General features: G+C 44.3%; 1 protein-coding gene across 2 annotated transcripts in view; it reads right to left on the bottom strand.

The window, feature by feature from the left end:
* Positions 1 to 324: 324 nt before the first annotated feature.
* SLC6A17 (solute carrier family 6 (neutral amino acid transporter), member 17) overlaps positions 325 to 13,802 on the bottom strand; it is a 63,548-nt gene continuing 50,070 nt past the window's right edge. The window contains exons 8-11 of one of the 2 annotated variants that reach the window (XM_015406582.1): positions 4,728 to 4,920; positions 3,115 to 3,274; positions 2,676 to 2,838; positions 325 to 693 (exon numbers count right to left, since the gene is read on the bottom strand). In XM_015406582.1, the coding sequence (XP_015262068.1) occupies positions 325 to 693; positions 2,676 to 2,838; positions 3,115 to 3,274; positions 4,728 to 4,920 (885 nt within the window). The remainder of the gene's footprint in view (positions 694 to 2,675; positions 2,839 to 3,114; positions 3,275 to 4,727; positions 4,921 to 13,802) is intronic. The other variant, XM_015406583.1, reaches the window with a different exon arrangement.

Genomic DNA, 13,802 nt, shown 5'->3' with positions numbered 1-13,802 from the left:
GTGTTTTTCAGTACCAATTGGTTAAATTTTCCTTATGCCCATAAAATTTATTGCAATGTCTTATTATTATTATTATTATTATTGGTAGTAGTAATAGTAGTAATAGCAGCAGCAGTAGTAATAGCTGTAGTAGTATTCGCTGAGGAGGATGCCACTATTTTGGCTGGAGCTTGCCAAGGGAAGGCTTGTTTCCACCTTTACACTCCACTGTCATCATCTGGCCCTGACTCCTGTAAATTCTGGAAAGGGTATCTAAAGCGCTGGTTCCTTCTTCAGGACCTCCTCTCCTTTGCCCAGGAAGCAGGGAGGGATGTTTATTGACTACTACAGTTCAGATTCAGGGGTGGTAGCCATAAGGTAATCACTGCTATAGCGTCCATTGGCAACAGTGCTCATCTCCAGGGGGGATGTACTTCCTGGGCCCAAGTAGGAACGGTGTGTAGGCATTGGAGAAGGAGCCTCACTGGGTACTTTGCTCAAGATGAAACGTGTCTCATCGTTGTCATCTAAATTGGAGATATCCTTCATCATACGTCCCTTCTTATATGTTACTGACAGAGCATTGGAGCCATCTGATACCAGATGGAATTGGCGTAGGATGAAGACGACAGGAAGAGGAAGGGTGGCCAGGATGATCAGTGAGATAAGGACGACCATAGACCATGGTGGATAATAGAGATACTTCTCAGCAGCCTGGAAGAAAAAAACACACCGGCATCTGTTAATCTCACTGCAAGTATAACTCCAGAGAATACGGTTAGTATTCTTCTGGCATCAAGGCAAGCAAACACTGGTTACTTGCTCTCCCATCTAGAGAAGGACCAGCATGCACCATATAGATAATTTTAATAAATTCAAAGAACTTCCACAAGAAGGCTATTCTCCTTCCTTTTTTTCTTTTGCACACTCCTACTGAAATACCTGCCATAGTATTAATCTCTCAAGAATAATGTGTTAGGACATTGTGCTCTTGTACGTGGTAGCTTCTAAGAAGAAGGAGGAGAAAAGGCGGCAGTGGCAATAATAGCTTTGCAAGGTTGTAAAACTAGGGCAATAATGTCCAGGAGAAAGAATAAATGTTACAATGGATTCTTGTGCTCAGATTTCACTCCTTGAATCACCCCACCCTAATTCAGGATTCCTTCCTCTTAAATCAAAAAATCTTATGTAACCAGCAGCTGCTTCAGAAAGATAGCATCTTGCTCTTATTTCCAATTGGAGAGATGGTTAGAAATTCAAACAGTTTGCAGTAAGGATCCTGGGACTTCATGGTACACTGACATAGAATTCATTCTCAGCAAATATGTGGAATGGTCCAAATCACATTGGCTGGATGTGGATTTGTCATCATTGGGATACATCCAGGGGTCAGTTGGGCCCGGAGCACGCCGGAGCGCCACTCTGACAGCCCAGGAGCAGACAAAAATGGCAGTGGTGGCAAGCCCCAGCTGCCCACCCCTGCGCTCCTTCTCTATGGCTGCTATGGAGCAGGCTGCTGCGGTGCGACTTCATAGAGAAGGGGTTTAAACTTTAAACCCCTTCTCTCTTCGCTCCCCCTCCCCAGCCCGCCTTGGCAGGCCGGCTGGGAAAGCAAAAAAAGGGGGCGTCATCTTCAAAAGCCTCCCCTTCCCTTCCCCAGCTGGCCTAGGATGCGGCGATGCGACCTCATAGAGAAGGGGTTTAAACTTTAAAGGTTCCATAAAAATGAATCAAGATCAGTGCTTAGATAAGCTGTCTGAGCAGGCTGAGATGCTACTGAAGAATTTATAGTTGGAGGTAAGGACCTCAGCTGTCTAATCTGATCACTTCCAGGATTGTAGACTTTCTTTGTGGTATTATCTTTCCTTTTTCTGTCAATTGATGATCTAGAGTGGCTTAATGGAACATATATGAATAATTTCTTTATTTAAAACTGAAAATTCATTTTGAAGGGTGCTCTTTAGGAAATTTATTTAGAGCAAGGTTTGTGGCTTTTTCTGTCAGCTTGAACATTTTATAAACAAATTGAAGACTTTTGGAAAAGTGTATAGCTTCATGTTTGTCAGTACAGTAATCGAGTTTTTATTGATTCACAGTCTTTGATACTATATTAAGTGGTGCCCAATGTCTGACTGATGTTGAGTTGAAACAACCTTTTTCCATTGTATTTTGATCTTTATATATTATAAATAATATAAATAGTGTGTGTGTGTATATTATATATTCACTTATCTGCAAATTTCTGCAAATTGTAAATATGTGAAAATTTTGATGTTGAGACTGTATTTAGTGTGTTGGTGTCAACTGAATAATCTGTTATCCCTTTTCCCTTTTCAAGACTACATCATTATTTATTACTAAGGTGTGTTCATAGTTATGCTGCCAAAGTAACTCACAAATGATTTCCATAGTTGGGCCCTAACTCCATTGACATCAGTGAAAATGAGGTCATTGATATGGATGGAATTGAGAATTGAATTCGCTTCCCCCCTGACTGGCTGGCTGGGGAAGGGAAGGGGAGGCTTTTGAAGATGCCCCCCTTTGCTTCCCCTTCTGACATCACTTCCGGTGATGTCAGGGGGTGTGGCATATGCTAATGAGCCATTATGCTAATAGCCTATTAGATATGCTAATGAGCTCCTGCAGCTCTTTTTCTACGAAATGACCCTTGGATACATCCTTATTCACCAACTTACCTCTTCTCTGATCCAGGCACTATAACCTGGTGGGTGGAGTCCTAATTGAATGATGCTGGCTGTCATTAAGCCAGCCATGCAGATAGGAGAGATATACTTCCATGTGTAGAAATAAAACCGGCAAGGCTGAAAACCCAGCATTTCTGATAATTCTTGTGTGAACCTACAAAGAAAAATGAAGCAAAACCAACTGATGAAGCACAAAATCCTAGTTCCTTGCGCTCCTCTGAATGGATTTTCTATCAAGAACTCTGGTAAAGCCAGTAGTCCAAAGAAACACCCAGAGACTGAATGCTTCAAGAGCAATAAAGGCCTTTACATTTTTAGTGCTTATAGAGGTGGTATTACAAGGTAAAGGTTTAGGAATTAAGCCAGGCCATTAAAGAAAGAAAGAGTATTACCACCTAAACTCCCTTGGTCATTTTGAAAAAACTCTTACTTCTTGGTACCATAAATCCAAGCCACAGCAATATTCTCCAGGATAACCACAACAGTGAGCGGCAGTGTAGCAGAGTAATCATCAAACATCACAACAAAGTAGTTGCCAGAACGTTGCACAAAGATCAGCCCAACGAAGAAAGCAAAGATGCAGCAGCCAACTGCAAAGAACAGAGGATCACCTTTAGAGCATGAGTGTGTAACATAGGGTTGTATCTCCCTTCTGCTAAGTGGAAAGCCTACTTCTATGATGTGTTTATCTTAGCGGGAGGGAGAATTAGGTTTAACTCATAGATTCTATAATACAGAGGTAATGTATCAAAGGAGCCCCTGACATAATCCTCACATATAAACTGATTGTGATGATTGAGGATGAGAATCAGAGACACATTAGAACAATTCTAACATACAAGGTGTCAGATTAATTATTCATCAGTGTAATTTTAAGTGACAATGGAACACGCTAAATAGATTGCTAAAAAGACTTTAGGGCATCAAGGTCCTCTGCCAGGTAGGTGGTAGCTCTGACCATCTTAAATGGCCACTGTTACAACCCCTCCTGGGCTGGACTCAGATGCAGGAACAGACTCTGCAGAGGATGAGCAAGGGGAGCAGAGGCAAGGGTGAAGATAAGGGGGCTCAGAGGAAGCTAACCCCACCAGACTTCCAGCCTATGCATCCCAAGGCCTCAGATGAAGCACCTTCTCCTGAAGGCTCAGTTCCAGGTGATGCTGTCAATAAGAGGTGCTACTATCCTTGGCTTGGGAGAAAGGACATGGCACACCTCCCTTGAGCACTCCTAAATGCTAGGCAAGAAGGAGCTTGGGCAGTGTAGAGACTGAAAGCCCAGGGCTTGGAGCCAGGGTGGCATTACCTAGAAAAAGGGATGCACGGACAGAGGAGGTATGATTGTTCTGTATACCATCAGTTGCCCACACCATAATAGAATTGGACTGAATTTTTGCCCTTGGACACTGCAGATCCTTATCTTGTTGTAAAATAAATAAAGTTGGCCCTTAATTATCTGAGCTACTGGTGTCAACTCCCCTTATTTTGTGCCAATCTGCCACAAAACCCCCATACTTTTTCTACATTAAGTGTCACTTAGATTGTGAAGCTAAACTCTTTTGAAGATGCACCAAATTTATCACTATCTGCACAAAACTAACTAGGACTCGTGTTTCTTGAGTATACCAAATTCAGTCTAGATCCACTTATACATACAATCATTATAGACTGGTTTTGTGAACTGACACTTCCAAAAATATTCTTTAACTGGCCCTCATTATCACAATGACTGAGATTCCAAATGCTGACAGTACCAGAAAAAGATTCCTATCACCTTTCCTTTGACACTTCTCCAGAGGACAGATAGACCAAGGAACAAATTCTTCCCTTGAATACCAAATCCCTCTATTTTTTTTGACACTGCAACGTATATCAGCCCAAGAACTGAGCTGTTACCCACCACTTTAGACAATGGGTTTTTTTAACAATACGTTGATACAATCTGATACATCATATTGAAGCACCAAATTTTGCTAGTGATGGACAAGATCACTGCTGTGCACATAGCAGATCTGCTCTATCAATAGTTCTCCAAGAGAAACCTACCTGTTAATGCTTCCTTGCGCACTTTGAAAGTGTCAATGATGGGTGTGGTGATGCCAGCCATTGTTCCAATCATGCTCCCCAAGCCTAGGTTTATCAGCATCAGGAAGAACATCACTGACCAGAAAGGAGAAGCTGGGAAGTGGGTCATTGCTTCCGTGAAAGCTATGAATGCAAGGCCAGTTCCCTGAACTGACTGAACACAGCCAAAAGAAGATTGTGGTTACTCTTTGCAGAACAGACTATAATAGAAGCAGATACACACACGTGTACTGATGTACCTAATTTTCCATCTGAAAACTCACTGAACTGTCAGTGACAAGTGAATTACAGAAGCTTCAATGTTATTACATAGATAAATGTTGGAAAAATAAGTACATTACATGTAAATCATCACATAGAATTACTGCACAAAGAACTATCTTGAAGGAAAAAAACAGGTTGCTTACCTGTAACTGATGATCTTCAAGTGGTCATCTGTGCATTCACACTCATGGGAAATCAGTGCGCCTGAGCTGATCCAATCAGTGTTGTGCAAATCTCACAAAGGGATTTTTGCACCTCCACCCCTGGCATGCGCAGGAACCCCAACCACACATGCCCAGAGGGGTGGGGCATGGACATCCTGCCAGTTCCTTCTGACTGCTGCAGAGTCAGGAAATAATGACCAAGACTGGCAGCAGAGGGGAGGAAGGGCAGGTGGTGTGAATGCACAGATGACCACTCGAAGATCATCACTAACAGGTAAGCGACCTGTTTATCTTCGTCATGGTCTCTGTGCATCACACCCATGGGAGAATAGTAAGCAGTGGCTCACCTGGAGGAGGGTGCTGGCAGACAGTCAGTGTGCAGCAGAAGAGAAGATCAGATGACCCATCTGAGTCCTGTGCTGGGAGCGGACATCAAGGGTGTAGTGTCTGATGAAGGTATTAGGTGCGGACAATGTTGCAGCCTTACAGATATCGGAGAGTAGAACTCCCTTGAGAAAGGCTATAGATGTTGCCATTGCCCTCATGGAATGAGCTAGAAGAAGTCCAGGAAGAGGGTGGTTAGCCAGGAGGTACCATAGATGGATCGCCTCAACAATCGGATAACGAAAGCAGGAAGTCGAAAATGCGGTTAAGACCCACAGAGGTAGGTGGGAGTAGAGAAGATCCAAGATACGATAGAAATTTGGACCGCTTGTAGGCATACGATTTGCGCATTGTTGGTGTATGGGAATTCAGCAGAACTTCCGAGACATGGCTGGAGAAGGAGGGCAACGTATCCTTCAAGCAAATACTGTCAACTCAGGAACGTCATGATAGTGCAGACGCCCGCTGAATCCGAGGAGGAGGTTGGGGACTGCCAGGAAGTGGTGAAAGTCCCCTTTGGCAAGATGCAGAAGAAATGGGAACCAGGCTTGTCTTGGCCACCATGGCATTATTAATATGCAATCTGCCTTGTATTTTGTGATTCTGTGAATGACCCATGGGAGGAGGGGCAATGGAGGAAACCTGAAGAGGAAGTTGAGATCAACTCCCAGTCGTGAAGACGCATAAGTCCTCTGCTGAAAAGATCTGTCTGAACGTTCAGGGCTCCCGGTATATGCATGGCACATAGAAAGATGCCACAGGGCAGGCACTAGTTCCACAGTTGCAGAGTTAGGTAACAAAGACAACAAGACACTGTGCCCCCTTGATGACTGATGTAAGTGAGCGCCGTGATATTGTCTGTGAGAATGGCTACACATTTTCCAAGGACCAACAGTTGAAAGGATTGAAGGGCAAATTTGATCACCAGGAGTTCTAGGTAATTGATGTGATGGTGCTGGAGATGCCTTTCCCATTTGTCACCTATGCAGAGGCCATTCAGGTGGGCACCCCAGCCCCACAGGGATGCACCCATCATCAGAGTCAATTGAGGAGTGGGTGGATGAAAGGGGGCGCCTCATAAAAGATTCAACGAGCATTCCCACCAGGCTACAGAGTCCCGCACTGCCTTGGGGAGGCAGAGTGGAGCTGACTAGAACTGTGTCATTGGAACCATAATTGCAAGGAACCATAATTGCAAGGGTCACATTCTCAACTTGGCAAACATGAGAACAGCTGTGGTTGCTGCCATCAGGCCCAGTAGACGCTGAATTTGGAATGCTGAGCTCGAAGGCAGAGCTTGCACTTGCTGGGATAGAGAAATGAGGGCAGCTGCTCTTTCTCTTGACAGATACACTCTGCAAGTGACGGAATCTAGGATTGCACCAATTAATTGAACTCTTTGGGTGGGGAGAAGATGAGATTTCTCCTGATTCACGTGGAGGCCTAGTGTAAGGTTGCCAAGTCCCACAAACTCACCGGCGGGGGAGGCTCCCATATGTTTTCCCCCCCGACGATCTGGGCCACGCCCCCAACGTGAGCGACGTGGCTGCGTCACCTCTGGTGACGCAGCTTTGGGGGGCGGAGTTCACCCCGGGGCCTCAAAAGTGGGGGTTTCCCCGCCCCCACTTGGCAGCCCTAGCCTAGTGTGTGAAGCAGAGCCAGTGCAGTTTGTATATCCCGTGTAAGGAGATCTTGAGAATTTGTGACTATAAGCCGGTCGTCTATGTATGGAAAAATCATGATTCCCTGGAGATGCAGAATGGCGGCGGCGGCGGTGACCATGGTCTTGACAAAGACCCTCAAGGCCATAGAGAGGCCAAAGGGGAGGGCCTTGTACTGGTAGTGATGATCTCTTATCATGAAGTTGAGGTATTGGCGATGACAGGGCTGGATATTCAGATGAAAGTAAGCATCCTGGAAGTCAAGGGTGGCTATCCAGACTCCTTTTTGTAGGAGGGGAAGTATAAATTGTAGGGAAATCATTCTGAACCTGCAGTATACGATAAAGGAGTTCAGCATCCTCAAATCTAGCATTGGTCTGATGCCACCATGTCCTTTGGCGATAGTGAAATAGTGGGAGTAGAACCCGGTACCCTGAGATGTAATTGGGACTTCTTCTATACCATCTTTATTCAGGAGAATACCAACCTCTTGAAGTGCAGAAGATGGTGGGGTGGTGACGATGACTGAGACTGTTGGCTTAGATGAAGGGTCCTCAGGAGAACTGAGGGTGTCAGAGGCACCGGCATCAGAGTCCTTGCCCGAGGGATCTGAAGAGACAGAGGCTGGAGTCGATAGCAGGGAAGAGCAACAGAATCCTCCTCCCCAGATTGGGTAGGTCAAGGTGGTGGCATGAATACCATGCATTTCGATACCGATGGTTCAGGTGACCGATGTTGAGGAGAAGGTTTGTGAGGAGAAGAAGGTTCCGGAAGCTTTGATATCGAAGCAGATGGAGCATTGCAGGACACTTGAGGCGAACACAAACAATGGATAGACAGTCAGTCCCAATCAGACAGTCTCGCCAGGGTTAGTCACGGCATGGACGAGGAGAGTAGAAACGCTCCATAAAGATATTGAAACTGGTGGTGGTCCCAGGGAACCATCGGCAGAGTAGATGGGTGGAAACGATCTCTCCAGAGAGTAGGTGCCTCTTGGTGATATATGACCTTGGGGTGATGTATTGGGTCAGCAGAGTAGATGTATTGATGATCGGTATCACTGATCGGTATCAATGACAGCAGGAGCGATCAGTAGCAATGGAAGATCTTGAAGATGATGTAGCCCTATATGACTACAACCTCGTCGACATTCGATGCTGATATCAAAAATGGCTGAGTATCAGAAAAGAGTTCCAATATTGGGGGGTTCAGTTGCTCAGTAGGCAGTGCGGGTGGCACTTTCGGCACGTCCGAGGTTGGAGCCCCCATAGTATCAGGTTGTGCTTGCAAGGCTTGCACAGGACCCAAGGCGTTGCCTGCAGTGCTTGTTGCACTTGTAAGGCTGCGGTACTTGTAAGTACCCTTAGCTGAGCTCTTGTGTCCTTTGTCGGACTTATCCTTCTTTTTCTTCTTCACAGGAGTGGAAGAGGCGGACTGAGTGATTGGGATCGATGCAGATGGACTGATATCGGAGGCCAGTTTTGATGGAAGTGGAGCCATCAAGGTGGAAGGTTTTGGTGGTGCATCAGAAGCCGTCTCTGAGAGAGATCCCATGGAAGGAACAGCAGCAGGGGTAAGAGCCAATTCCAAAAGGGCCACACATAGACATGCTGTTCGAGTTTTTCGAGTCTGATTAGAAAACTTTGTCCAGTGCGGGCAAGAGTCTGGTCGGTAGGTCTTGCCAAGGCAGAAGAAACAGAGAGTGTGGCCATCTGGCAATGCGAGTTTGCCACCACAGTTGGTGCACCTCTTGAAAAAGCCCCACTTTTTAGCCATAAACAGCAGGCTAGAAGGAAAGGGGCAAAAAGGAAAGGGGGGGGAGGCCGAAGCCCAGAGAGAAGTCCAGAATTTTTTTTTAGGAGAAAAACAACAAAAACAGGAGAAAAGGAATAAGGAGAAAAAAGTATTGAGGGGAAAAACAGCAGGAAACAAAATCCCAAGGAGCTGAGGTAAATCTCACTGACCGGTGGAAGAGCTGTTAACAGCGCGGTGGTCAGAAAAGAACTGGCAGAATGTCCGTGCCCTGCCCCTCTGGGCATGCACGGTTGGGGTTCCCGTGCATGCCAGGGGTGGAGGTGCAAAAATCCCCTTGTGAGCTTTGCACAACACGATCGGATCAGCACAGGTGCACTGAGTTCCCATGGGTGTGATGCACAGAGACCACAATGAAGATCATGTACATACCCTGATAAGCTGTGGTTAGGTACAGCTTTCCAGAGCAGGTACACCATATATAGACTGGAATATGTATTATGCCTCAGACTCACCACCGTTAGTAATCTTATACCACCCTAGCACATTTGTTGCACAGTGCTCTTTGTATTTTCCCTCTCAGTGATTATGGGAATTGAAGAAACTATTTAATAAGTGTCACTACTAGCAGAAGTCTCTGCCCAGTGAGGTGACTCTGGAGGTTTCTTCCCTACTATACTCAAAGGCCCATGCCATATTTGCCCATTATTCACTTTACTACCCAGACTGCCTGAAATGCGCTAGCAAGATAAAGAGTCCAAAGACCACTCAAAAAGAGCTGATTTAGTGCCAGGTAGAAACATCTTCAATGATAAACGTCCAAAATATTGCTGCAATTATGAAAGGCTGCCTGAGCAACTACCGAAGTATACTGATGATGGTGCTACACTACAGCAGTAGAGTGATTTATCATTGTACTCCCATTAGGTAAATAGGACCAGGCAGGCCCATCCATTAGGGTGATCACCTAGAGTGTCAGAGGTGGAAGGGTGCCAAAACCAGCCCTTTCACCACCCTGCCTGCCCACAGCATTAAGTAGGTTGCTCCTTCCCTCCCTGCCTCCCTCTTCACCTCCTGGTCTGCCCCCTTTGGAAGACACTGCAACCTGCCAAGCCACATCTGCAATGAGGGCAATGTGAGTGGGGTCAGCTTGCCCATAGTGTGTGGGGGGGAGGAGGAGAGCAGCAGCAGCTTCCCCACAGGGGAGAAGCACAATTTCTTGCACATATCCTCAGAGACACAATGGCTTGGATCCACTGGAAATTTTCCGCATGCATCAGGGTCCATGCTAGCCAGTTGCAATAAGTTAAAAATCTATCCCAAACCATATTCCTGCTTGCATAAGATTTTGGGCAAGCAATTTTGGGCACTATAAGATATAGGGAGGAATGTACTAGATGCTGCACAAGATCTAGCACAGGTAGAATGACATGAAGTCTGTTTATGTTCCCACTTGTGCATCACTGGATCCAAGACAGAGTATAAATAAATGCAAATCAGAAGCAGATTTCTTAGGGAACATCAGCATCTCTGATTATTGCCATGGTGGTACAAGAAGTGAGAAAGGGGGCTTTTAAACTCACTTCAGAGGAAGAGTATGATGCAGGGCACATGACAGCTGTGCAAACCTATCAAGAGCCAGATTAGAATTCTACAACTGTGCCACAGCCTCATGCTGAGTTTCCCTCAAGTCATTAATGATGTTATTTCACAGTGGTACCAGGAAAACAGCACCATCAGGGAGCACCCTAAGAAACAAGTTTGGCAATGATCTTTCTACAACAGTCATGGAAACAAAGAGTTTCTAAGCCTGAACAAATGTATGAAACATATTTTACTTTGATGCATTAGCTGTGATCTTTTCAAATAGGAAATTTGCCCCTTTACCCACGGTAAAATTTTGGGCATACTTAAAAAAAATGTCTATATCTGAAACAGTTCATGCTGTCATTCTAGAGGTGAATTTGAATGTTTTTCTGTTGGAGAAGTTCAGAGAGTTATCATTGCTCTGATTCTCAGGATCTAGGGATCAGTTTAAACATTACGGTTACCATATGGAAGCTGCTTCAAATCACTCATGCAGAAGGTATTGCCTCCAAGTTAGCCACTTATGCACAGAAGCCCACTCTGTATTTACACCACTGTAAATACCCATAAAGGAAGTGATATGGTGACAGTCCACGGCACACATGATGAAAGGCGGGTTAACAATAGCAGCAAAAGAAAGGGAGGAAAAAATATTACAATATGATTCTGAAGATATCTTATACTAAAATAACCAATGAACAAAATGTGATAAAAACAGTGACATTCTATCAAATAATTTAAAAAATATTTTACAGACATGTTAACACAATATGACAAACTCCCTGGATATTGATATTGATATTGCACCATCTTCCTGAACAAAGTTTTAATGTTTGTTTTGATGTCTTTGTATGTAGTTTAGCTCTGTTTTTAATTGCTTTAAAATATTTTAAAACATTATTTTATTATGTATATTTCAATTTGTTAGCTGCCTTGTTGGTACTTGTGAGGGTAGGAAGGTGGGGTGTAAATGTTATAAAAGAAATTAATAAAGTTACATCAATAATGAGGAAGAGTACCAAAAATATACCTGGGAATTCTAAAGTAAACTGGTGAGCACTTGGGAGTAAATGCTTTGCTGTGGGAGACCATGTGATTGCTGTAGTCTGGAAATTCCTGGAGATTTGGGGGTAAAGCCTGGGAAGGGAGGGGTTTGGGGAGATGAGGGACCCCAATGGGGTATAATGCCATAAAATTCACCCTACAAAGCACCCATTTTCTTCAGGGGATCTGATCTCTGTCGCCTGATGATCAGGAGATTTCCAGGCTGCACCTGGAGGTTACCAACCCTACCACCTGGATAATATTCTACCAGTTCCAGCTGGGCTGCTACAGCAGCTGCTGAAATGGCTGCCAAAGGGCAGTGCCAAAGAGCACTGTGTCTGTTTGGTGTCCACTTGGTCCCCCTGCAGTAGCATCACTCCTCTGGGCAGCGAAGGTCAGTCACTGGAGAAACAGAGTCTCTAGGTTACCATTACTTGTTCTCTTGTATGAGGAAGGCTTGCTTCCTGGCACCCTCACCTTTTTGTCAATAGCAATCTGTCACTGTGCAGATTGTTCACTGTAGGAGGGGAGTCCAATTTCTTCCTCTTCCCTTAAGGGACAGTCATGCATACCCAGAACATTTTTTTTTGGGGGGGGGGTGTCATACAATGGGGCTTTAAAAATTGATTTTATATCTTGTTATAGCCCAATTTGTGGTTACTGGATGACTTACATTTCAGGATGGTGTTTTTAGCAAACTGATACTTTGATTTGGCATTTTTTCACAAGCATGAAAATTCCCTGCATGGGTCTAGCTTGTCAAATGCCACATCCAAACAATTTCAGCATAAAATCTTTATTCAACCCAGAAAATTTTACATCTGCAGGCAAATCTTACAGCCTCTCGAGTTTCTGTGAATGATGATGGGGAATTCCATAGCAGTCAGGATAATCAAGGCAGTTTGCCCAGCACACCAGCAGAAACTTCTCTTCAGGCAACCCTTTGGTCCGCTCTCTCCTCGTTTTCAAGAAGAGTCCACTCAGGAAAGTAAATCCCCATGATGAAAAGACATCAGTTTCTTGTTCTATAGATTCCTTTCTAGAAGAAACTTTGGGGGTTTTTAGAAAAAAAAACTTTGCTGGTAGAGAGTGCCCACTTGGGAACATATATGCTTGACTCCAGAAAATTATTATTATTATTATTATTTATTGGATTTCTGAACTGGCCCATCCCTGAGTGCACAGGACTCTGGGTGATTTGCAACATGTTAAAACATACAAAAATAGAGATTAAAATCAGTTTATCTTAATTACGCAATCTCCAGATGGTGTCCACAGCCAGAGTACCTCATCAGGGCTCTGTATGAGTTGCCATTTTAAGATTAAGAGTATCTCTCTTTATCTACTTGATATCTACTGGATATCTAATCATTATCTACTGGAAGTGAATTCAAATTGCTGGAAATATGATTCAAAATTAGTTTTAGGAGACTAATGGTTACAGAATCTCTGTTTAAATAATCTTACCCATAAATTTGGGATCAAGAGATTGAGTGTATCTTCCTGGGAAAGTATCAGCTAATATTTCTAATCATGGTGAGAAATGTCATTCTTTGGATGCCTTAGGACTTAGGACTGAATTTGTCTGCTAATATATCAAACCAGTAAGGTGAATGCCACAGATAGATTTTCTTCCTGGAATAGAACTAGCTTTTCTTCGGTTACATCTTCATGTATTTTTGGTACCACTCCTTATTGATTACTAGCCTGATACCCGTGCTTCGCTACGGTATTTAAATTCCATAAATCCAGTTAAAATACTAATGATGTGAAGTCTGAAATGTAACATTTGTTGTAGGAATTCTAATGGAGAGGATTGTAGTGTAAAAAATGAAGTGAGACATACGTACTCCCCCCCCCTCTACTGAAGGACCTCTCTGTAGACCACATTGGTGGTTCTGCCCTCAGGTGCTAGGATTACCAGGCTGCTTGATGAGCTCACTCTGGAGCAGGCAACATTTAAGAAGCAGCCATTTGTTAAGTCAACTCCTGCCACCTTCCACAAAAGTGATGGCCTTTCTACTTGTGTTCCTGGATTATTTTGCTCATATGGAGACTATGCTGTTCTGCGCAGCTCAGTGCCCCGCAGGAGTACTATGTGCAAATGTCCTTGCCGCATTCCTAAATTGCCTCCTCCTTGTAGCGTTGGTGTATCTGGCTCGATGTTTGCCAGGAGCTTT

Source organism: Gekko japonicus, unplaced genomic scaffold (genome assembly GCF_001447785.1).
Source record: "Gekko japonicus isolate JY-2015 unplaced genomic scaffold, Gekko_japonicus_V1.1 scaffold115, whole genome shotgun sequence".
NCBI classification, from domain to species: Eukaryota; Metazoa; Chordata; class Lepidosauria; order Squamata; family Gekkonidae; genus Gekko; species Gekko japonicus.
The sequence above is the reverse complement of the archived record's forward strand: the minus strand, read 5'-3'. Positions and strand labels throughout refer to the sequence as shown.